The 26,026-nt window shown below is 26.1% G+C and overlaps 1 protein-coding gene across 1 annotated transcript; it reads right to left on the reverse strand.

Moving 5' to 3' along the window:
- Positions 1–715: 715 nt before the first annotated feature.
- LOC107441287 (Cytochrome P450 family protein sad) lies at positions 716–14,145 on the reverse strand. The gene is made up of 8 exons (XM_016054492.3): positions 13,519–14,145; positions 11,761–11,957; positions 7,305–7,511; positions 6,682–6,842; positions 5,612–5,778; positions 4,936–5,014; positions 4,406–4,609; positions 716–3,303 (listed from the first exon to the last, which is right to left on the reverse strand). Exons 1-8 carry the CDS (start codon positions 13,947–13,949, stop codon positions 3,193–3,195), a joined length of 1,557 nt encoding a protein of 518 aa, XP_015909978.1. The 5' UTR covers positions 13,950–14,145; the 3' UTR covers positions 716–3,192.
- Between the last annotated feature and the right edge of the window lie 11,881 nt (positions 14,146–26,026).

A 26,026-nucleotide genomic window follows, 5' to 3' on the forward strand; every position in this document is an offset into this window, starting at 1 on the left:
CATTTTTAGCGGCAAAATCTGGATTTAAAACAAATTATGCGAGTCGTTAAAAAAAATTCTTTAGTTTTTCCGAAGTATACCTGATTTGACATTTTAAAGCCCAGCTTCAAATCTCACTATATAAATAAGTATAATTTATAATTTCATACAATTGAATACAAACTATGTACAATATAATACAATCGTGGCTCTCAAACATTTTTCAGCTAAATTTTCACGCGTTTTTCATTTTTTTTGTAAAACATAGCTGATATACTTTGATTGCATTTTGTAAATGGTTAACAATTCTAAAAAGACGTAAACAAACAAAAATTAAAATACAAAAATAATAACTACAAAAATACAACAGCAATAATATAACAATATCCGCACCAAACTAATTTAAAATGTACTTTAATCTGCCTTGTAAAAATGCAAACTATACAAAAAAATCATAAAAATTTGACTTTTCAAAAATAAACATGTATTAAACTTAATACATTTCAAAAATGCGAAATGAAGACTTAAAATATAGTCATGTTAAAATAAATTTGTGAATAATAATGTTAAAATAAATTTGTTAATAATAATGTTAAAATAAATTCGTGAATAATTGTGTAGTTTTCACTTGTTATTTAAAATACACACTTGTTATTTAAAAGATATAAAACTGGTGCAGCTAATTTTTTTACAATAAAATTCCATTCTTTTTAAAATTATTTGTTAATTTCTGTTCTTGTAGTTGGAGATAAAAAATAGTTTATCCTTTCATTTTTGTGCTTGGATTGAAAATAAACTTTCGTTTATGTCTTGTTCAATTAATTATTTTTCCATTTAAATGTCAATAATTATTTATGACAAAAACATGTGTCAAATATTTGATTGGCAATTTGCAACTGTTAAATTTAGTCTGAAAAAACAAACTCTCCAATGGTTGTTTGTTTGTAAAATAGCTCAAAATGCATGAATTACTGACCAGAAAGTTTTAATAAATTGATTTTTCACAATCTTTTTATCATAAATATTGAATTAATTTATGACTTTTCATTTAAAAAGTTCGAAATTTTGAGAACTTTTTTTGGAGTAAAATAATGATTATTATCAAAATTATCGAAAATTTGCCAAGTTGATTTCTTAGTTATGATACGGATTTCACTTGGTCTAACAATTGACTTAAGTTAAAGGAAAATAGTAGCCTCTGAAAATTAATTCTTTAAATATAATATGAATTTAAATTTAATTAAGTCGGATGATAAATTGTGGCCCATACACACAATTAAAAATATTAAGGTGGAATAAAAGGATAAAAGAATTTTTAAAATTTTCTTTCCTTTTATTTGAGAGTGTAGCAGACGGGAGTGGCCTATAAAGGAAGCAATGAATTCACAATCATAAGTTTTAAGTTCTGTATAATGCAATGAAATTATTAATAATCATGGAATTTTATCAATATTAAATATTATAGTGATTTAACACTCTTATAATCAGTTTGAGAACCACTTGTTTACATAATAACTAAAGTAAACACTCTAATTCTTTCACCATGACAAGTAAATAAATTTCAACGTTTTCCCAATATTCTTACAATTTACGTTAAATCAATTTATAAATTTTCTTACATAATTTAACATGCATTAACAAGATAATATATAAGAATTGCTCTACTTTATCGTAGTTCCTGAGAATTTCTATTTGTAGCAACTTGGAAAAGTTTTCTAAACTACATATTTACCCACATCATTATTGCATGGTTGAAACCCGTGACAAAACCCGTTTTTTTCAAACACTGTAAAACTTGTATTTTATTCCACCCCATAATCTTTAATCAATATACTGAAAAATAAATCTAGCTTACAAAAGATTTCCGTAAATTTTGCCCAAATTTTAGAAAAGAGAGACTGAAAAACTAAATAAAAGATTTCGCATATTTAATTCAATAAATTTATAATAGGATATTTTAAATTATTTATTCAGCAAAAAGCAGACATAATTACTAAAACCATAGTCAACACCTAATTATTTATAGAATACAAGCATTAATATAAACAGTACTTTCAATAATGAACTAAGCTTCTATATAGGGTTAATTTTCATAAATAAAGATTACTAATCTACCATCTAAGCACCCGTTATATATTTAACAGATTTGTACATGATCAAAAGTGATCAGTATTTTAAAATACATATGCATCAGTGGCGTACTCATTTCTTGGACTTTCCATAAGAATAAAAAAATAATTGATGCAAAAATGTAAGTATTTTTTTAAAGAAAATATATTAATGATTAAAATTGTATAGTGATTTTATTATCTCAATTAATCAAAGAATTGTAAAGTAAGGAAGAAAAAAGGTTTTTTGTTTATGATAATAATTTTAATAAAATACCCAATTACTTATTTATTTAGCACAAAAAAGTTAGTATTAAGGATAATAAAATGAAAATCAGATCTTTAAAGGGTTGTTAATGGTTCTAAATGAATTATTTGGGAAAATATTTGAATAATTTAATTGGTAAATATGTAAATAATAAAAAAAAAATTTATTTTCAAAAACTTTTAGAATTACATATTTTTTACCTGGCTCTTTGATTTAAGCATATATATTCTTATTTTTATTTATAACTTTGAATAAAGTATGAAGTCTTTTACCACATTTTTTCAATCATAACTAAAATTACAGGTGGGTCATGTTTTTATTAAAACAATGAAACTGCAGTGGTAAACCTTGCGTACGCCTCTGATGTACATGCGCACAAAAGCATGTATACACTTATATAAATATAATTTCGCTTTCAAACTATTAAAATAAAACACAAATTATTGCAACATTTCTCACAAATAAATGTCCTGAGTAACAATATTTTTTTTTCTCACAACAACAGCATTTGTTTCAGAATTTTTTGTATATCACCGAAATACCTTTTCACTTGCCTCCTCCGAGGTTTTTTCAATACACTTTCAGTCCATAGCTATATACGGCGTAGAATAATAGTTATATCGTTTTTCATATGAGAGTTGGTACAGGAAGAAAGAGCTCAAATGCAAAGAGAGTTAAGAGAGAATACCGCTGGACAGAATATCATCAAGACTAGATGAAGTTGATAGAGATCTATAAGCACGGCAGTAGATTTTTTCTTGATCCTAACCAAACTTTCACTCCTGGAAGGCGATATTGATTAGATTTCGTCAATTGGAACCATTGACTGACACCCCATCACCGCTTATGCAGATTGAGCTTTATTGGTACTTCTGGAGTTGTGATTAATCTCAGTGCTATTCCAACGTCCTGTTCATTCGCAGATTCCAGATGAAATCGTTGTACCACCTAAATAAGGAAGAAAAACGAAACATAAGCTAACTTAAAGAAGTTGAGAAAGAAGTAAGAGGAAGCGTTAAAGTGACGGGAAAACTGTTTTTAAAAATGTGGTATGACGTTTTTGTTTAAACAAAGATATTTTTTAATATCAGCTACTAATTTAGTTTTGAAAAAAAGTGCAATTGAATGATTTAAGTTTGATATAAAGACATTTATAATAATAACACATTTTGGTGCACATGTACGTCTTAATTTTGTAAAATAAAAGCTAAAAATTAAATGAATTGAATATAATTAAACTTAATATGAATATATATATGAAATACGTATGAAATATAATTAAACTTTTTCTATATTTTCTAAAGCTATTGTTCCAAAAAAAACATTAAACTGTCCCAGAACATTATTCCTTTGAATTCTTAATTATTTGTGAATATAATGTGGATTTTATTGTTTAACTGGTTCATTTTAAAAAATTTTTAAAAATCTATTTAACTTTTAACCTGTCATTCTTTAATTTATTTAAAAATATGTTTTTCAGTTACGATTTCTGAAATATTTTTTTTCGTTAATACAAAAAAAAAATTCCTTTCAAAATATTAATTAGCTATATCAAACAGAAAAAAACCTCTAATATGCCTGATTTTAAGCAAAAACTGCAATTAATTTGATGTTATTAAGAGTAAGTAAAGAATACAATTTTCTGGTAAACTGTTTAAGAAACTACCCATTTTCGAAAACGATTATTTCTTATAGTAGATATGGTATAAAAAGTTGACGACTTCTATGGCAAAACATTTTATATTCTAAATATAGAAATGATAATATTAAAAAGCTCAAAATCATGTGTTATTTATTTGTTTATTATTTTTTTTGCATAAAAGATTTCAGTACACCTGTATTTATAGAATAAAGTCAGCAAAAAAAAAAGCAACAAATAACAAGAAACTTTAAGTTCAACTCCTTTTTTCCAACGTTCTTTTTAAGAAAATAAAGTGATTTTTTTTAGTCCGGTGTTTTGAAATGTTCTTCATGAAAAGTCGAAATTAGATGCAGAAATGCAAAGTTATTTTTAAAACATTACGCAAATATAGTTTCAAAATGCTCCTACCCTTGTTAACAGTAGACGCATCTTCAATTCAGCCACACGTCGACCGATGCACGCACGTGCACCGATGCCAAATGGCATACAACAATGTGCTGTTTGTTCGCTACGTGGGCCTGTACGAGTCCATCGATCTGGCTTGAACTCATGTGGTTCAGGAAATCTAATAGGATCTCTTCCAACAGTGTACTGGGACATCACGAATAGTTTCTGAAAACAAAAAACATTTTTAACTAAACAGAAATATACATTTTTAGCAAAACTGAATCAACCAAATTATAGATCATAAAAATAACAAAATAAAATTGTAAAACGCATGTAAAAATTATAAAGAATATTAGTAATGCTTAATGTAAATATAATATATACATAAGCATTTCAAAGAATTATGTAACGAAAGGAAATTGTCTTTTTGTGACTTTTACAGTGAATTCTCGTCTTTGTTAGTAATCTTATCTTTTCGATTAATTTTAGGAAATTCAATTAAGGAATTTCATTATAATTCGTATGTAAGATAATTAAACCATTAATCTTACCCCAGCAGGAATTTCGTAGTTGTCCAATATTATTTTCTTAGGTAATCTTCTTGTTAGGAAGGAGGCTATTGGGTACATTCTAAAGAGAAATAAGAAATAAATATTATAGACACATTTTGTAAAATTAATTCTAAAAACTCTTCAAAACTTGCTTTCTTTAGAAGCAACATACAGATTCTTGTCTCGAAAACGAAGAATCAAAAGACGCATTTTTTAGATATTTTAAAAAATAAATATGCTCGCTACATTAATGCTTTAGCTATTGTTTGTTATGCATAAAACTTTAAATGACCAGTATGAAAATCGTTTCCTTTTTTAAAATTTTTTAGACTATATTTACTTTGAACAGATAAAGATAATATTTTTAAACTCTAAACAAAAATAATTTTCTAATATCTAAAAAAATAGATCGCAAACGCTTATTATTTTCACTAAACTTTGAGTTCTCGAAGAATTTATAGTTTATTCAATTTTTATGATAAGCATAGAGGATGTTGGCTTAAAACAGACAAAACTTAACCTGAAACTGTTATTGTTTTATAATACAACAGTTTTTAAAATTGCATATGTTTTACGAAATTTGTTTTATTTCATATGAGAACAGAGTTTTCAAGGAACAGTCTTAATATTAGAACTATAAATTATATGTTCATTTTATTCAGATGTTAGTACTTACCGTAATGTTTCCTTGATGACATTCATTGAATAAGGTATTTTAGACAAATGTTCTTCAGTAATCATTTCACCATCTGGTACAGCAGCCTTGATTTCAGAGAGTAGTTTATCTTGGCATTCAGGATGTTTTGCCAAGGAATATAACGCCCATTGTGTTGCATGGGAAGTCTATAAGTAGATAAAAATTGGTATAGTAAAAGACACCTTTTTTTCGTGCGCATGGTTATTAAATTCATGAGCAATTCATTGTAATTAATGATTATTTTTTAAGTCATTTAGATGAAATACCTGTTACCTGCAATTTCATAAAAAGGAAAAAAAAATGTGGGAAATTTATTATTGTATAATTTTTTTTTCTTCGCTACCATACAGACATACATATACTTCAATTCTCATTTGTTTAACACTGAAAGCTTTTTTTAAAGGAAATTTGACAAAACACGTTTTGTTATGCGGTTTGTAATCGCATTTTTAAAAAAAAAAACACATACACGCGCACGTACACACAATTATGAAATTTTGCGCCAGGCTACTCATTTAAAATGCATTACGATAAGATGAGAAAATAGAAAAATGGCGATTTTCGGACAAAATTGTATATTTTCTTTAAAATTTTGCTATGTTTTACCAGCGGGAACGACTAATCGGGTTCCCTATATTTTATTAGACTTATTTACATCATAATTAGTGCAAAATAATAATAAAAATCAGCACATTAGATGGCATAAATTAGGAAATTGAGCATATTAATTGTAATTAATGATATGAAATTTGTCCTGAAAGTTTTTTCAATAGATATCTCATTTGCTTGCTAGTTCTGAAAGAGAAAAAAAATTGCATGTGTTTTGAAACTTCTTTAATATGATGAGCAAATTAATTTTCAAGCTATTTAAAACATTAATTGTATCAAAATACAAAATTTCTTTCAAAATTAAAAATTTTTTCATCAATATTTCAACTGTAATCACGTGGATTTTTTTTTATTTATTACCAATTAGTATTTTCGTTAAAAATATTTGTAGCTAAATTATATGCTCAAATCAAAAAATTAAGTACTTAAAAATATCTTACCGTATCAGCTGCAGCTAAAATCAAATCTGCGACAATATTGACTATTTCATTTTTATCCATAGTTGAGTCTTCAAGCATTTTACTGAGCACGCCTCGCACTTCCTGTCCTCCTTCTCTCAACTGCTCAATCTCCGAAATTCTTTCTTCCACGTAAAAACGAGCTGTAAAAAAAAGATACAAATTAATTAAATCTGACACACAAAAATTGAATTCGCTAACAATTTAAAAAAAAGAATAAAACTGTTAATAACTTTAAAAATTATATAAAAAGTAGTTTTTTTCTCTTAATTAGAATGCAAATATTTGGTGGTTAAAATGCTAACAATAATTTTAAGTATGAATTTTTTTATTAAAAGAAATTGAAATTTAAAGAATTGAAAATTGTTAATGTAAAGGCATAATATTTTTAGTTGTATAAAAATTAAGAAAAAATACTGTTTTATTCGAACATTTTAAATTTTAAAATTTTAATAAATGCCTAAAGAAAGTTATGAGAAAAATTTTCTTAATTTATCGGATGATTCAAAAATACAAGCATTTCAAAGAAATAGATGTAATTCCTTACAAAGTATCAAAATTTTATTAAGTTGAAGCAGCGTAAATAGTATCGTCTAATTACTTACACATTGCTATTGCTTGATCAGCAGCATTAACAAATCTCCGCCAAACAGGTAAATTCCACTTAGAAGCTAATTTTGGTGAAATCAAGGACATATTAGCAGATTCTGTGAATATTTGCTGTACATGATGAACGAATTCGTGCATATTACTGGTCTCCGCTGCTGGTGTTACACAGCCTAATCTTCTTCCAAAAAGCATTGACCCTAGACCTAAAATAATGATGTACAAAATGTAACTATTTTATTAAATAAATTGCAAACAAATGATGTTTCTCAGTATAATTCGTATTAATAAAAAGTAAGACTCAATAAAACTTTAAAACTTATGATGTAAATGTGATTTTGTAATTACGAATTTGGTATATTCTTCTTGAAAATTTTTGTTTCCAATTCATTTGATTAAATCACGTATTAGAGAACTCACATTTGCAGACAAAATGAAGTGAATTATGTCTATGAACTCATTAGTGAAGAGCGACTATTTTATTTTTAGCTTTTTACATAACAGTTTTCGTTTAAAATTCATTTAATAAAAACTTTTTTAAGCACAAAGTGAAATTAATATAAGATAAAAATATAAACTTTGCATTTTCTTTTGTAATTTTGTTAATTATATTAGGTGATTTGCAATTATAAACTACATGAAGTAAAAATAAGCATATGCTTAAGTTTTAAAATAAACCGTGATTGTCCAACTTTTTATGTTTTTTTTAATATGTCATTTATTTTTTTGTTTTTTACTCAATTATTCAAATAAAATTAAGTGAAATAAATACATGAACTCATCAATTGAATATAAATGTCGTCGTAATAAAGTGATTGGCTGCCAACTTTTCCCTGTTACGTAAAAAATCTGAATAACCTAACATAAAAAATATAATTAAAATCATACACAATTTTTTACGGATAAAATGAAGCAAATATCTATGCTCAACTACTTAAAATAAGATTTTGAACATGTACCTTTACTATTATTTTTATACCAATTACTGTTTAAAGCAATGTCCTTTTGAATCTTAATATTATTATTCAATAATATTTCATTGAATTTAAAAAAGAATAAATAAAATAAAATATGTAATTTTAAGTTAAATCAAGATGTAGCATAAAAATAAATAAAATTTCAATGAAGCAAAATTATTATTTTTGGTTTTGATTTCTTATTGTTTTTAATGTTATGTTATTATTGATTGGAAAGGTAACGCAAGAATGGTAAAAGAATTAAGTCATAAAAAATTAATTTCCTCCCAAGTTCTGACAAAAAACAGTCAAAGTGTCATAATATTATTAGAGACAATAAGTCATATTCATTACCAGGAATATTTAATTAAAATTATAAGGAAAGTAATTGAGTAATTACAACTAAAATGTATAGAAATTATTTTATTCTAATGAATAATTTTAACATTAATTCAAATGAAAATCTCTGTTTCTTAATACTTTCTCTTTTACTATTTCATGAGTCTATTTCATGGTCTTGGAAACAAATTAATTCAAATAAACACACATAGCTGTTATAATCTGTAGTAAAATTCTTAGTATGAAAGCAATTAGTTAGCGATTAGGGAAACTTTTGTTGCCGCCTTAATAAATCTAATTGACATTACATACGTTAAGAAATTTAAGAATATGTATACAAGAATTCATTGTTTTATTTTTATCTTCTTTCTAAATTAAGTAAGTAGAGCAGAAGGTTATGAACTAACAAATAGTTAATACGCGAGAGGTTATGGTGAATCTTTTCATATCACCAAGGCCACGGCCTTCCAACGCCCCTGCTGACATTGACATAGTTAAAACTTTCATCAACACCAAATCTGTGTCACGGGTAAGGCTCTTTTAATCGGTAATCACTCTATCTAAATCAGTCTAATTACTCTGTTTAAAGCATTTTTTCACGTGACGTTTGTAAAGATGAGTAAAAACGTGACAGAATACTTTTTTTTGTTACATAATATCAGATTAATACAATGACGTTCGTGATTTTTCGTTTTAAAAACTGTTTTGTTAAAAGCTACATTTGCACGTAGTATTTTTAAAAGCAATGAAATCTAAAATTGTGTTTTGAATATTTTGAAAAAAATGTGAAAGAAAGGAAACAAACTGAATTTTTAAAAAAAATGGTGATTTTGAAATACTTTTCTAATTTTTTAATTTTTGACTTTTGTTGTTGGTTTATTGTTCTATGTATTAATACTTTTTAGGGAACAAAACGGCGAAGTGTTCAAATTATGTAACAATAAAAACAAAGAGATTATGCTAATGACATTGTATTTTCTTTTTAATAGATATGTAAACAAAGCTTAAAAGTAAAGCGTAGCCACTATTTAAGCAAAATAAAAGCAATGAGACAAAAAGGACAATAATTTTTTATAGTTTATTTAATTACCTTACTGATTGCGAAAATGTAACTTGATACTAAAAATGTCTTTTTTTAAAAACTTTTAATGTCTATTTATTAAAATTTTTATGTTTTGACAAGTGAAAATGATATATATAATGTAATAATACTAAAATTATAACAAAAACATTTGTGGATATTTGTTTCGAACATGGAAAGAAAATGTTTGAATTATATTCACGTAAAATAAATTAACCATTCACTTTTCACTCACTTTTCATTATTAAAATTACTTTACATAAAATCGACGAAAAATGTCACATGAACTTTAAGAAAATATTTAAATCGAGTTTTTAGGCCCTTTCTAATCTTTTGTTGCTGAGATCGATGATTTAAAATACAAGTTCAGTAATCAATTTAATAATCAGTACTTTTACATCTTTTTCTCAATTTATAGGAAACAAAATCATTTTTTAGTAAAAAATATAAGTTCAATTATTATTTTATAAAATTTATTTATGTTTTTTCTTATATTTTTTTAATTCAATAAACATTAATTTAGTTTACGCTTTATGAAAATTTTCAAATGCAATGAAATTACCACGTTTAAAAATTAGCAATAATGATAAATTGTTTGATAGTGAAATAATATGTTCGCGGAATTATTATTCCTTAATTACGATACTTATGATGCTGCCAAAAAGCGTGTATTTAAAGTTATAATGTAGCCTATACCGTATCCAGAATTGCGGAAGCAAATGAGTTTCACGGAACGTGCTGTTTTCGTATACATTATTTTTGTTGTACCTGCCTCATACCCATTAATAACGGGTTAAACTCCTTTGATAAGAAGAAGAAAATGTTATTTCTTCTACACCCGAGGCAATTGGCATTATACGAGGACAGAAACTTAAGTATTACGGAAGCAAAAAGTATGCTGACCTTCTTGAATAAGTTTCGGTTTTATTAGGGCGACACCTGGTGGATTTTAGAAAGCTAGTGGTAATTTGAATGCTAACTGGAGAGGTTATTTATTTATGCGCATCGAAATTCGTCATTGTGTCATTTTATTTAAGAGGAATAAAAGGTCATGATATTTTTTTTCATAAAAAGTTTTTCTTCTATTTATTAATAATTATGTTTTTGTTTGAGATAAATAAAAGGACACCTAGATAATATTTGATTTACATTGATTGATAAGTATATAGATTTAAGAGGCAGCAAAGCTAATAGTATTATTAATTTAACTAGACGATTCTGAACAATTGTTTTTTGTACGCTTGTAAAAAAAGTGACATAATGAAACAAAAATCTGATTTTGGAGAGTAAGTAAAAGTCAACTTTAAAAAGCAATTTTTTGTTAATAAATAACAAATTAAAAACATGCAATGAAGTAATATTTCTTTAACTAATGAGTTGAAAATAAATCTGTACAAGAAATAAAAATTCTTTTGCACAATATCCTGCTAGAAAAAGCAATTACAAGAAAACAATTCCTTAAAATTACTCACACAAATAGTAAACTAGTAGTTTCCTAGTATACATCTTAATAAGCGTAAATCTTAATAGTCAATGTTGTTAACTTATAAAAATATTTAAATTTTTTTTTATCAAAGAAAAAAGTGTTCTTTTTATAAAAAAATCATCGTAAAAACTACCGTTCATATTTGTCCTTTTTGCTTCTTCAATCAAATCCGAATGCATTAGAAAACGTAAACTTTTAAGATGAATTATTTAAAAATAATGCGGAGTACATAAAAGTAAAAACTTAACAAAAATAAAATAAACTATCAGTCGAATAATGTAATGCTATGTAATCATTTTTACTAAATTTAATTAAAATATGATATTATGCTGTTTATTGTCAGAGAGGCAAAATATTTTTTCACTGTAATATATATATATTTTTCGCAGTTCTTAAAGTAATGATTTGTTAAAATAATTATTTTTAGTTTAGCAAGTATTTCACAAAATAAAAAATTTAAATGAAGTATCAACTATAATTTTATATGAGAAGACAATAGAAACTCTTAATTGTTACACGAAATACCAATGCCAAAAAAATTCAAACCCTAAGTGTATAAATTTAATACAATCCGAAATATCAAAGTGTCTTACTTTCCATTGACCAACTGTAAAGCTCGTTCTCCATATTCGGAATAAACCCTCCACTATTTTGTTCCATTAATCCTTCCCAACGAGAAATAAGATCAGTTATAACACCGTTGAAATCTGGACCATGCTTCGCAACTTCTTGTGGTGCCATCAGAGTGTGATTTAACAGATTTCTCCTACTTTTCCAGTGTTCGCCATCCCTAAAATATTTTCAGATCAATTAAATAATATTATTTATAAAATTTAAAATATGAACATGATGAAAAAATTTAAAATATGAACATAATGAAAAAATTTAAAATGAACAATACATTAAATTAATGTTTTACAAATTAATACCAAATATTTAATTAATATTAAAATACGAAAAACTTAATTTTTTAAAATTAAATTTTAAAGCAATTAATAGTTTTCAACTTTACTTATTTTATATTACTTATTACCGAAGTTAAATTATAATTTTAATTATATTTTTAACAAAATTAAAAATTTTCCACAAAACAAAATTATTTCTGTAATGTTTTCTGTTCTTTGCATCTTCAAAATTTTTTTAATAAAAATACACAATAGTCATCATCAAATATATTTTAATAAACAAGTTTAAAATAATAAAATATAATTATTGATTTAATTATTAATAATTAGTTATCTTAATTAAACCATCATATACTAATAAATAACTGTAGCTTACATTTAAGTTACATAATATCATACTTTAACACGTTTTTTTTTTTTTTTTTTTTTTTTTTNTTTTTTTTTTTTTTTTTTTTTTTTTTTTTTTAACTTTTTATAACTGAAATGAACAAATAGATATTACAATTTAAAAATGCAAGTTGGAAATTCTAAAACATCAATTCAGGAATTATTTCATTTTCACGTTAAGAAAAATTGTTTTTTGATTTTCAAACTTAACGTAGGTCGGAAATGTATGTTTATGGCAATACTATTAAATTCTTTATTTCTTTAATTTTTCTTTAATTTTTTTGCATTGCAAAGCTATTAATTACTTTTATTATTACCTAAACAATACTTTTTCCATTCGTATGTGATACTTGCCTCTTGAATAGACACTTTTTGTAAAGTTGTGATAAATATTTTCGAAAAAATAAATAAGTGACTAATGAAATATTTTTTTAATTATAACATACTTGTAAACAAAGGATCCGTGAAGTTAACTGAATTTCTTTTTCATTGACTCAAACTTTAGATTACAATTTTTACGAAAAAGAATAAATGACTGATGAAATTTTTTCATTGATTTAAACTTTTGATATCATTTTTCAAAAATAAATAAATATCTAGTGAAAATGTATTAAATTAATGCAAGAAAACATGTTTCCTATTACTATTAAATATTGCATTGACATTTAGAAACAAGCAATATGCGAACGCTCATAATTGTGTGTCACTATTAAAACTATATCTCTTTTTATTTATAAATTTTTTGCCAATTAATAAAAAGAGATGACCTATCCCGAGTCTAATAACGCCAGGGAAGAATTTTGTCTAGCATTATTTTACATTATTTTATTGACCAGACATCATTTTTGAACTTATGGAGAATTTCCTTAATGTGCGCCGCATTCAGTACGACCATTTTGCAGACAAACTTTTGTAGAAAAAATGGGAAAAGAAATGAAAACTTTTTTTTAAACAATGTCTTCGTAATTTTGTTACTTACAGAATGCCGATTTTTAAGAGTTTCTTAACAGTAAAAGAAAAGATAAAACGTTATCTTCTGAAATATATTGAAGTACTTACATAAAGAATAATCCTCGTGTGATTCCTCGGAGTACATTATAAATCTGCCAGGGTTCAGGCACAAGATGTTCAGGAAAACGTCCTTCTGCGAGATAGACTTTCTGGATTAGATCTTTACCCGAAATAATGACACATTCTACGGGACCCAGTTTCTCTCTAAAAATGGGTCCCAACTCCTTATGGCGCATATCACAATATTCATGAATTTTGGCTGCTCCTCCAGTCCTAATGATATCAAAAATAGTGCCTATTAATGGGAGTCCTTTTGGAGTAGGAATAGCCTCAAAGGGCTTAATTCCTGTCCGCACATCGGCTGTCTCCTGCCGTTGATGAAACGGGCAACCCGCCGCCGCCGCCGAAGCGGTCGCCGCTGAAGAGCTTCTACTTCTAGTCACGGCCCGTAAGCCTTGGAAAATGAGCCTGTGAGGCATCTTTTGGGATGCAAGCGGATGCTGCTCTGACTGTAGAAAGATAGGGCCTCGGCCGAATCGTCGTTATATTAGAAAGCGTCGAGAGAAAAAGAGGGGTAGGAGAGGGGCGGGTGGTGGTGGAGCTTTTTAAATAAAAAAAAAAGCTTCAGAGAGTTAAGAAACGTGAAATTAAGAATAGTAAAGGCATGTGGGTCTTGAAATCGCGAGTACTCCACTCTTATATATATATTGTAACATTGCCTCGGGACATTAATGATGCATTTATTTTTAAGCGCTTTCGCTTTCTCATTGGTCGAATATAATGTCCACTAAAAATTCTTTAAGATATAACCAGAAACTCAGATTTGCTGGTTTGACTAAATGTTTAATTTTTATTTATTTTTTTATTTTATTTTCTTCTATTGGTACTCGCCAGACCATTTTATTGTTTCAAGGCACGTAGCGTGAGAAAAAAAATCTTCAAAATATTTATAAGTGATGAAGTTGGGTATGAAGGGTAAAACAGGTATAATGATCAGGGAGAAAAACAATTTTGTCCCCCCTTCTATTGCCATGAGTGCTGAAAAGTTGTATACGTTAGGGAAAAGAAATATCGGCCGAATCAGACCGAATGGTTTTGAAATATGTTTTCTTTACATTCACGTATATATTTTGAAAATTAGAAGAAAAAAAAACTTTAAAAAAAATGACTTCTGAGTGTCTATATGTTTGTTTTAAGTAATATCAGTTTAAATATAAATTGCTGTTATTTAAAGTCACAGTTATTTAAAGCGATTCATTGATTGGAAGGTTATAAATATTACGATGCGACGAGCAAATTAAAAAGTAATAAAAACACAACTTGCCTGAGTTATAGAACGAAGGAAAATGAATTTTAATGAAATTAATTGAGAAAAACGACTATGCAATATTTCTATGCATTACCGAAATAATTGTTTCTGCAATCGAGGCATTCAAATAAAAAAGTTGATTTTTGGAATATTTATTCCTGTAAAATTTAAATAAATTTTGCTGACTCCAGGTAAAATATCAAAAAAAAATTTAAATCCACATGAAGCAGAAATAAAATAACTATAACAAAGGAAATTTTTTTCATGATAATTGTAAAAATACCCAAAGAATTACTGTCAAATGCAATATTCAAATTTTTAATGAACTTTGAGTCATGATTGTCCCTTATCATTATCAAATAAATTCTCAATAAAATTGCGAAAATATTTAAAGAATTAGTGTCAAAATTTGTTAATAAATTTTTAATCAGTACAATCTTTTATCAATAAATAGCTTATTTTTGATAAACCTTTCGCAAATTTGTTTAACTTATTGATTAAGATTCTCAAGAGGCAGAAAGCAACTGATTAAATGCAAAAAAAAATTCTTTTTATCCTTAAACAGTTTTAAATAGAGTATTCTTTCCAGCACATTGAGGAAAAAAGTATGGTCAAAATTGCAAGAATATAGTAAAAATTACTGTGCTTCAGTTTTTACAGGAACACCAAAAAGCTCGGTGTTTCTTACCGGAGAGCTTTGATAATGATTTTGATAAAATTAACAATAAAATATGGTTTTATAATCTGTGACAAAATTTGATAAATGTGGTAAAATTTTTATTGTGATACCTTGGAACATGGTATAAAAGCCTTTTATTCGATTAAACTTATTTTTCAGTCTTGTATTTTTTACTAAAGGTATGGTAATAATAACTATAATTTTGAAAGCCAAATTTCTGGCAAACCGTTACTGTATGAACTGAAAAATTATGAAATGAATCATTTCAATACTATACATTTTGGATGTTATTAACAGAATTATGTTTTTTTTACTTATTTATTTTTTTAAATTTGAAATGTCAATACCCTTCAGTACGTTAATTTAACCAGAATTTGTTTTATCAGTACAAACAATATACTTTATAATCAATACACTTTATAATCAATAAAAACTATTTTAAAAAAAAATTACAAAAAATTCGAGGGTATTCATTGAATTTCGAAACAGAATTTTGATGTCAGTTATCTATATAAAATTTTTCTGCACTATAGGGAAAAGGAGAAGGAAGTATTTTTTCGCTTAATTTCAGCTTATAAATGATGCGTCTTTGGAAATAGCAATTATACGAGTTTTAATTAATTTTGATGAATTATTTGCAAATTTAAAAAAAAATTAACATTTTAATCCAATTACATTCATTCTTTTTTCTTCGTGGGCTGCACTTGAATATGTTCTAAATTAGACATCACTTGAATAGAGTCTGGGTGCTGTGTTCACTCTGCAGTGCCAGTATGAATAAATGACTGGATTTTAAATATTTATAATTTCAGAACTGTTGTATACATTACGATAAATAGCACACTAATTAAAGTCATATGTGTTTAAAGTGTAATTTGTAATATAATTAGCTTCACTCATTTTGTGGCTTCACGCTATCAATTGTTTCTCATCTTGCACAAATGCGTTAACTTCTTGCAGTCTTTACAGTAGTGGTGGTTTATATACAGTGTCTCGTACATTCATCTCGTGGTTCATATACAGTATATCGGTGGCTCTTATACATAGTTTTGAAAGTATAAATATTAAGGCTTATATAAGGGAAAGATTCTCCGTATACAAACAAGTCCGTCTCTCTTGTTTTGGGTATCGAGGGTAATATCTAAGTTTGCTATATTAAAGCGTGCAATCTGTCTGGCTGTTTACTTTCAATTTAAATGAAAATTTTTCATTAATTACATTTTTACTGCATCAACAAACACATCAATATTTTTATTTAAAAATAAATGTATGGCATGCACTCGTAACATATAACAGACATTTATTTTTCTAGCATCTTGTTTCTATTATGGTTTTGCATCTCTCTCGGCTACTACTTCAAACTGCTCGACAGGCAAAACATTTGGGAAGAAATTATTATTGCAAATCACTTAGCGAAAATTTTGTGCTAGATTAATTTTAAAGATTAAATCGTTCTATTTACAGTAATATTGGTAGAAAGACAAAAATAATTATAATTCTGTGCGTCATTATTTGCGTAGTTCAAAGAAGTCATTAGAAAATGACCGCAACCTTAGCTTATGTAGATAAAAAACTGTCGAAGTGTTTGGACGAACAATATTCATCTTGAATAGGATTCCTGTTTTCATTGTGAGCATTTTTATGTTCAGCGGACTTCCTTTTTTTTCCTTAATAAATAAAAGTTCCTTTGAAATTTCTTTTAAAAGTAATTTTTTAAACTTAGTGCATCAATAAGGTTTGAAATTGCATTCTTCTGACAATCAGCGATTTTCAGTCTATTAACTAAATTCTCTTTAAACTAATTTCTTTTATAATCTTTTTAATCTTAAAAATATACTATTTTCTGGTATTTATACTATTAAAATTGTACTGTTTTGAAAAGATCGAGCAGAATTGGAAAGAAAGCAAATGCTTTTTATTTTGAAAATGTAATTAAGCGAGCTAAACGAAACGAATGGTAGACAAGATTTGCACAAAAGTCACTGCCCTAAGCAATTGGTTGTAAATTTTTTTTTTTACGTTTCTTGAATATTTTGAGATCAAAGTTAAAATCATTCGATAGATTTCAAAACACCAAATTTTTCTTACTTATAGCATTGAATTATGTTGGTATAGACTTCTCTCTAATTTCAGTCATGAAAAATACTAACTTTTCCTTGCTTTGAATATTAAAACTTATTTAAAAAGTTTTCAATTCGATTGATAAAATTTTTAATGCATTTTTTTTTTGGAAACACAAAATGCACGAGAAACTGAACATTAGATTTGTTGAAGCATTCTCTGTAATTGCTTTCACATATAGATGTAAAAAATTCTCTAACTAAATTTATTTAAATTTTTACACTTCCTAAAATTTCTTATGAAACAAGGTCAAAAGCATAAGTAATTCGAATTTTTTTTAATGACAATAACAGTTTGTTGAACAGTAGAACTAAAGATCCTACTTGCTTCCCTTAAATAAAAATTAAATTTTTTAGACATAAGTGTCAGATGCAAAAAAGATATTTATGATTAATTAAAAAATAGTTTCTATGTATTTATTTATGAAAGAAAGAGTAATTTTCATACTTAGCTTGCTAATTTAATTTTGAGATGTTTATTTTATTATTGAAATTCAAATGAAACATTCCATTGAGCATGGTGTATGATAATTCAAAAAAGATACTTCAATTTCCTCTAACCACGTAACATTTATTTTTCCAATAACAAATATGAAAAAAAATATTCACGCTTCTCTTTAAACTTTGAAATACTAATTTTATCATTTAATATTAAGCTCAATCATAGTGCATAAAAATCAGATGAAAATAGTTATCAACACCTATTTTCCTAATAACAAATAAATAAAAAACTCATGATTGTTCATTTTTTAACATTTTATTTAGTATTTTTTCTTTCCCTTTTTTTGTATACATACGTAAAACATTTAAAAATGGTTTTTGATTTATTATCTTATTAGTGCAGACCAATAATCCAAAAAGAAATACCACTTATAAAAAATGAACTGTTAATATTTTTCAACAACTTAACTCTAAAACTTGTTGATGAATTTATTTCATTCATACATCAACATAGTTTTGATAATAAAAAATAAACTAACAAGATGAAGCATTTCTTTAATCAAGGAGTTTAAAAAAGTTAAAATATAGATATATGTCTGAATAATATATACACAACAACTATTTCGAAACAAAATAGACCAAATATGCTTTAGCAACCAAAGAGTTCAAATTGAGTTATGTTTTCAATATATTCTAATATTTAAACTATTATTTTTAAATATTTTTATTTCGTTTGGTAAAATTCTATATTTTTTGCTTTACTTTTAATTTTACAAAATAATAATGAGGCCCAATTTATTGTTCATTACATATATTATGGAAATTTCTTGTTAATATAAAACAAAAAGTTACTTTATTTTTAGTACAGAATTTTAGTTATAAATTGATGACCTAATTAAGTACACAAATCTGTGTATGTTCTCCTCTTTTAAAAATGCATGGTAGCACAAATTCAAAGAATATATTATTCTATTCTATCTAGCATTATTCGAGAGTAGCCATCTTGCCGATAATGTTTTAGTCGGCAAGATTATAGTTATTTCACTTTCATATATACATTAGAGGAAAAAAAATTAATGAAATTTTTGTCCATTATTTATAATTTTAGCGTACAGTTCAGAATAGTTTGACTTATTAAGTTCAAAAATCGATATATTTTTTAATATTTTTTTTAATTGCATAATTCCCCAGTAAGAAAAAAATATGATCCTAACTACTAGAATATGGCAAAATTTACGAAGTTTCTTGCTTTATGGGAACACCAAAAACTGGGTAATTTTTACCGAAGCGATTTGGTAGTGATTTTGGTAGTGATTTTAACAATAAAATAGGATCTTATAACATGTGATAAAATTTAGTAAAAATGGTAAAATTTGCTTATTTTGTCATGATGATTTAGACAACGGAATAAAAACCATTTACTCGGTAAATTTTACTTTTCAGTTTTGTATTTTTTACTTAATGTGTGGTAATAAGAAGTATAATTTTGAAAGCTGGAACTTTTGGTTAACTGTTACTATATGAATAAATGAATGAAAAAATTGCCGAATGAATGGTTTAAATATTTAGATAATATTAACCAAAATTATGTTTGTTTGTTTTTTAATTTTTTTTTTATTAAAAAAAAACGAAACAGAAATGTTATTATTATACAGTGCGGTAATTTCACCAGATTTTTTTCCCTCCGTGCACATATTTTAAAAGCATATAGTTTGAATTTTTCAATCATTATTCAAGAATGGCTAGCTTATAGACTATGTGTTGGATAACGCTTTTTAGACAAGATTTAATTACGTTAATTATTAAAGGAAAGTGCTAGGTTCATTTCTCTACCAGTGATAACTTATCAGAAATGTCAACTATTTTTAAATGTATGTTGCCCAGACAAGTTTTTGGAGACTACTTGATCTTAATCTACCCCGACAAGGTGGTAGGTTTTCATGACGATCTCTAACTATACTATCACTGACATAGATAATGTTTCAACAAAATCAGTGTTGTGTGTTACTTGTGTAAGACTATCTGAGATACTGATTTCAATTCCTGATAAGTGGAAGTTTTCCGACTGAATGAAACGCATCGTAAAGAAAATATTGTATTAAATCAATGACTTGAATCAAAACAACCAGCCCTTATATAGAGAAAACGAATCTATTTAAATGAATGGCGCTTTTCTTTTTAAATTCTTTTACAGCAAATACTTTTCGCGCTTTGCTGAAAGCATGCACCGTTTATCGGGACAAATGTTTAGAGCGTAAATTATCGGAAGATTAGATAGCTAATGATAGTTGCCATTATATGAATGAAAGCTTATGTTTTGTAGTAAAGTAGAATTAAAATGGTTTTAAACAATGCAGATTTTGTTATCATACACACTAAGAAAAAAAGTATTGCCATAATACGGTAATTTTTGGCACTATGGGAACACCAAAAAACTTGGTACTTTTTATCCAAGAGATTTGGTAATGATTTTGGTAAAATTAACAATTAAATATAGTTTTATAATTTTTTATGAAGTTTGTTAAATGTGGTAAAATTTGGTTTTTTAATCCTGATACCTTAGAGCGTGGGTGGCATAAAAACAGATTCGTTTAAATTTATTTTTAACTCTATATTTTTACTAAATGTGTGGTAATAAGAGCTATAATTTTGAAAACCAGAACTTCCGGTTAACTGTTACCACACAAATGGAAAAATAACCAAATTAATGATTTAAATATCGCATATTTTGGTTTTTATTACCAGAGTTATGCTATTTCTCAGAAGTGTCAATACCATTCAGTATTGTAATTTTACCAGAATTTTTTTCTGTGTACTGGATGCTTGTAATAAAAGTAGGTGCAACCACATACTGCAGTGAAACAGAAAAATTAACGTAAGCAAACAAAAAACTCAAAATTAAAAATTTTATGAACTAGAATTTTTTATATAATAAGCTACATATTGCAAAATAAAAACTTTGTTTCCGCAATAATTTTTACTTTAATAGTTAGAGCAAGGAAAAGAAAATAGTCATCAACCCGCTTTCCTCTAAATCTATGATGAAACACTCACGTTGTTTTTACAATTGCAGATAATGTATTTACTACATAGTATAAACTAGTTAAGTGTATATTTCTGAATATGAGAAATTTAATTAAAATAAAACCTGCTTGGCAAAATCATTCTATTAAAAAATGATATAATTATATGCATTAAAAAATTATTAATGAATGAAAAAAAAAGTCTAGAATACCAAAACTAGCTTTTTTTTTATTTTTCTTCCTTTTATATAACATACATAATTTAAAGAATTGAATAAAACTCGATTTTTATTATTCTCTTATGTCCTAAAATTTAAATGCTGCTAATAAGGTAATTTTTTGTGAAAATTGTTGTTTCAATAGCTTTATTTAAATTACTGATATATTTAATGAACATTTTTGTGGAACAGACATACGAAAACATTTTTCAGAAACGTACGAAAATAAAGCATCTTAGTGAATATTTTTTCCGGTTGCAAACGGTGAAAAAAATTCTGCGGAGTTCGATGCCTTGTGTTTCATCTATTAAATTATTCAAAGGTTATTTTTAAATTCTTTGTTTTTAATATGGTTCTTTATTAAAAAATATTAAAAGAAGATTTGATTAATGATGAACATCACTTGCAATTTTTTTAAAAAATTACTTTCAAAGCATCAACAATAATGAATCATCTAGGAGATAATTCCTGTAATATTATCGCAAGCTGCTGCACCCAACTGCAGAGTCATGCCATGTTATAACAAAATATTTAGCATTTTTTTAATAATTGAACGAGGTACTTTCTTCCCATAAAATTCATTACCTGAATAGTAATAATTAAATATAACAATAATAAAAAATTCGTAAAATATGTAATTGATTTCAGATGTGTTACTAGTTGAAATACTTTCGTTCATGCATCAATATTTTTTTTAAAAAAAAACTATTTACTTTCTTATAATGAAGAACAGGTTGAAATATCTTCCTCTAACACCACGCCTCCTTTACACGGTGAGTTATCATGCGGAACATTGTAGACGACGCTAGGACTAAGTCTGGTTCTGGTTCTGGTACTATAATAACTAGTTAGAAATAATTGGGTCAGAAGACGAGTAGGTCAAGGTCATATTGTAAAAGAAGTAACTCATTATATATCAGACTACAAGTGTTTGTTTGAAAGAGAGTTTCACTTTTAATAAATAAATAAATAAAAAATTAGAGATCCCTCCAAGGTTGAAGTTATTAGGGTAGGGGCTGTCTATATAGTATAGCTTTTACACTTTTTCAAAGTCTTGCGTTTTCTATTACCTACAATATCAAACAATATAGTTTGGAGAACACTTTTAAACCACCTAAGTGATATTTTTTTTAACAATGTGCAGTTTTTTCATAAATAGTTTGATGAAAAAAATGTTAAAAAAAGAACTATATTATTTACTTCTTTCACTTACTATATCGCTTGTAAGAATGCATGTTTTTCTTTAAATGATATTGATATAAAGGAAAAAATTTTCAATTAATAATTTGAGAAAACAATTTTTTTTAACATTTTTTTCAATATATTGTATCCGTTTTACCCTAAAATATTATTTAGAGAACATTTTTTACCTTTTAAATGATATCAATATTTATACTATCTGTGTTTTGTGTATCTAAATCTCCAGTGTATCTAAAAATACTATTGGTGTTTTTAAAAAAATTAAATCTAATTTTTTGGCTAATGAGACTTTAGATCCACTCCTTGAATATCTAAATAGTTTTATATTTAACTAAAAATGCTTTGGTAAATATGGGACTTTTTACCAAATTAAAGTTTTAAATATCGAAACAAAGTTTTTTTTTTATGCATCCTAGCGTGCATTCAATCTACATGCGTCTGTAAGAACGAACTTGCATCAAAAATATCAAAAATCAAATAAAAATTTCAGAATTTTGTAGCAAGCAGAATTTCCTGTAAAAAAAATAATTTATCCGAGCTTTAATTATATGATATTCTGATTTCTGTGCTACTTGTTCAAATTTTAAGCTATTATTTGTTCTAAGTTGACGAAATTCTTTAATGAAATGAAAAAAAAAATGGCTTCGGTCTCTGCCCTTTGTCACTCATCGAGCCTAATAAAATATATGCTGAAGTTGTAAATGTTGAAAAGTTTTGTAATGTTGAAATGTTGAAGTAAAAAAAAGTTTTGTTCCATGTGTGCCCTTTGATGCTATGCGTTATTAAAAAAATAGTTTTCGTAAGCTTCCGAATATCCATGAATGGATATGTAAAATAAATCTTTCTGAAAGAAATTTCATAAAATATATAGAGCTGAACAACAATAAATACTATTATTATTAAATTGATGACTAACTTACAGCTTTCAAAACATAAAAAACAGTTTTCTGTTTCTTTAAGAATATAATGGACCCTAATAAGAAATTGCTACTACTAATGCCTACTTTGTGTACTAGCTTTCAATTTAGGATGCATAATATTAGTTTTCCAACTTCACACATCTTAAATTTGTCGTTTTACAATAATTTCTCTTGATAAAAATATTTTATGCAGAAACAAATGTATAAAATCGATAATTATATAATGATTTTAAAAAGCCGTTTACGCAGAAAATGTCTTCCTTTTTTCTCTTTAAAATAAATGCTGTGATAAAATAAGTGTCGAGAGTATTTTTTGAAAACTTGCTGATATATGACACGTTTTGCAAATATTTCAAACTTAAAAACATAATCATATTATTAATAATTTTTATGCAGCATGCTGAACAGAACTTTATTCAGTGAATCATTATTAAGTTGATAACAGTTTTAATTCCGATAAAAAAAGAGTGATAGATCCTTTCGAGCATTTTCGTCAGCTTTCCATTAATTCTGAGTGAAACACCAGTAAAACTTTAATTATTTATAATCTTTATAAATTATTTGATCGAATATCAAGTGGAAGAAACGAGCAAAGCGAATGTAAAGTTGTTTACGCAGCACTAACCTGATTCGCCGTGAGTAGAATTGAAAATCACGTAAACTTGTTTTTGCAGAGAAGCATCATGCATGGAACAGTGTCGCTAGGGAAGTTGTAAGAGAAATCTGGTTTTTTTTTTGTTGATTCAATGTTGATACAGTGAATATACATTACATGAGTGTTCGCTTCAATGGAGTGGCCGAAACTTTATTTAATGCAATGCACAGAATATGCAAAAGCAGACATAAATTTTTATACGTCAAATCAAGCTTTAAAACTTAACATAAATTGCAAATACAAAGTTTGTTGATTTAAGAATTATAATTTAAAATTTTTGCATCATTTATAACCATTTATGGCCATATTTTGCAGCATTTATAAAAAGAATCTTAATGCGTTGTAATTTCTTTCAAAATAAAGAAAATTGTGACACCGATTCTGAAAAGGATCTATTTATAGAGCAGTTTGCTAGTTTGTGCAACAAATTATAATATTTTTTTATCACCTATTACTTATTTTATGTTATTTTTCAACATTATTTTTTATTTATTATCACTATTTTTATTAGTTATTAACTTTTCAAGTTTTGATGGAATACCCTACAACAATACATATTATAAATTAACATTTTCAGTACACAATTATATTTTATAAAATTGTTTGGTCAAAAAATAGTAATATTTTTCCTGACTTATTTTATCTATTAAATTTTATGAAAATAAGATACATAAATACACTTTTTAACCAAAAAATTATTTCATAGATCTGGTAGCTTTTAATATTTTGTCCTTATTTTTCAGTTAATTTGTGCATTTAATTTTTAAATAAAAGGATCTATCAGTATACTTTCTTAAATAAGAAATGATTTTATGAAGAAGTTTTATTTATTAAAACTGTATTATTTCGTCTCACTTTTCTACCTATTAAGTTTCGATAGAAAATGCATTAAAAAATTAGGAATTCTTTGCTGAAGCAATGATTATTTTCCACACCCTTTATACATGTTCAGATTTAATAGAATCTGAGCAACGTTGCACTTTTTAAATAACAAATTATTATTTGAAAGCTAGGATCTTAAAAATTCGCACCAATTGAGAGTTAGGAATCTAAATATTTTTTAAAGGGACATTTTCTGTTGATTGAACAAGCCACTTAATAAAATACAAACATTCAATTACTCCTTATTTTTAAACAATAAGTTTTGCGAAAGTAAAATGTCTTTAAAAATTTATGAAGCAATAAATTGTATTGCGTCAGAAACAGGAATTTGCATGTCCTTTAATATTCCTAAGCTCTAATTTTAATATTTTTTAAAACAAAATATAAATTAAATGTTTTCTTATTCTAAAGACTAGGTGCAAATAGATCATAACATTTCGTAACATTTTCTCAGAGAATACATTTTATTGTTATTACTACTATTACTAATTTGAATATATTTTATTTTTTACAAAGATTCTATGTTTAAAAAGGGTTAATATAATAAAAATGAAACGCATTGCCGATATGGTCTCCAAAAGATTGAACTGCCAAATAATTGAATTTTTAGTTTACAATTTTCGAAAATTAAAAAATTATAATCGCTTCATATAGTTGAAACTAATAATCCTTTTATCGTTTAAGCATGGAAAACTATATATCGGCATTTTTGCAAGAAATATATTAAAACTTACTTTATATTAAACTTACTAAATTTTGCACAGTTAATAAAATTACAAAAAAGAAAATACAAATGTATATTACTGCAAAAAACATTTTATTTTTTAAAAACGTCTCAATGTGCTTTATTTAATTAAAAATTAGTATTTGTAAATAGGAAAAAAGTACAATTATTTGTGAAAACAATTGCGTAACTAAGTTGAAGTTTATTACTAGAGAACAACATTCTTAAACATATTATTGAAAATAGTGAAACTTTAACATAAGAGTAAAATAATATTAAGCACATTTTTGTAGAGTATGGCAAATATTTATTATTACAGAACATATTATTAAAAAGATATTTCACCACAAGAGAAACTTTTCAACACAAATTCTGTTTTCACCCC

The sequence above is a fragment of the Parasteatoda tepidariorum genome, chromosome 6 (genome assembly GCF_043381705.1).
Source record: "Parasteatoda tepidariorum isolate YZ-2023 chromosome 6, CAS_Ptep_4.0, whole genome shotgun sequence".
NCBI lineage: Eukaryota > Metazoa > Arthropoda > Arachnida > Araneae > Theridiidae > Parasteatoda > Parasteatoda tepidariorum.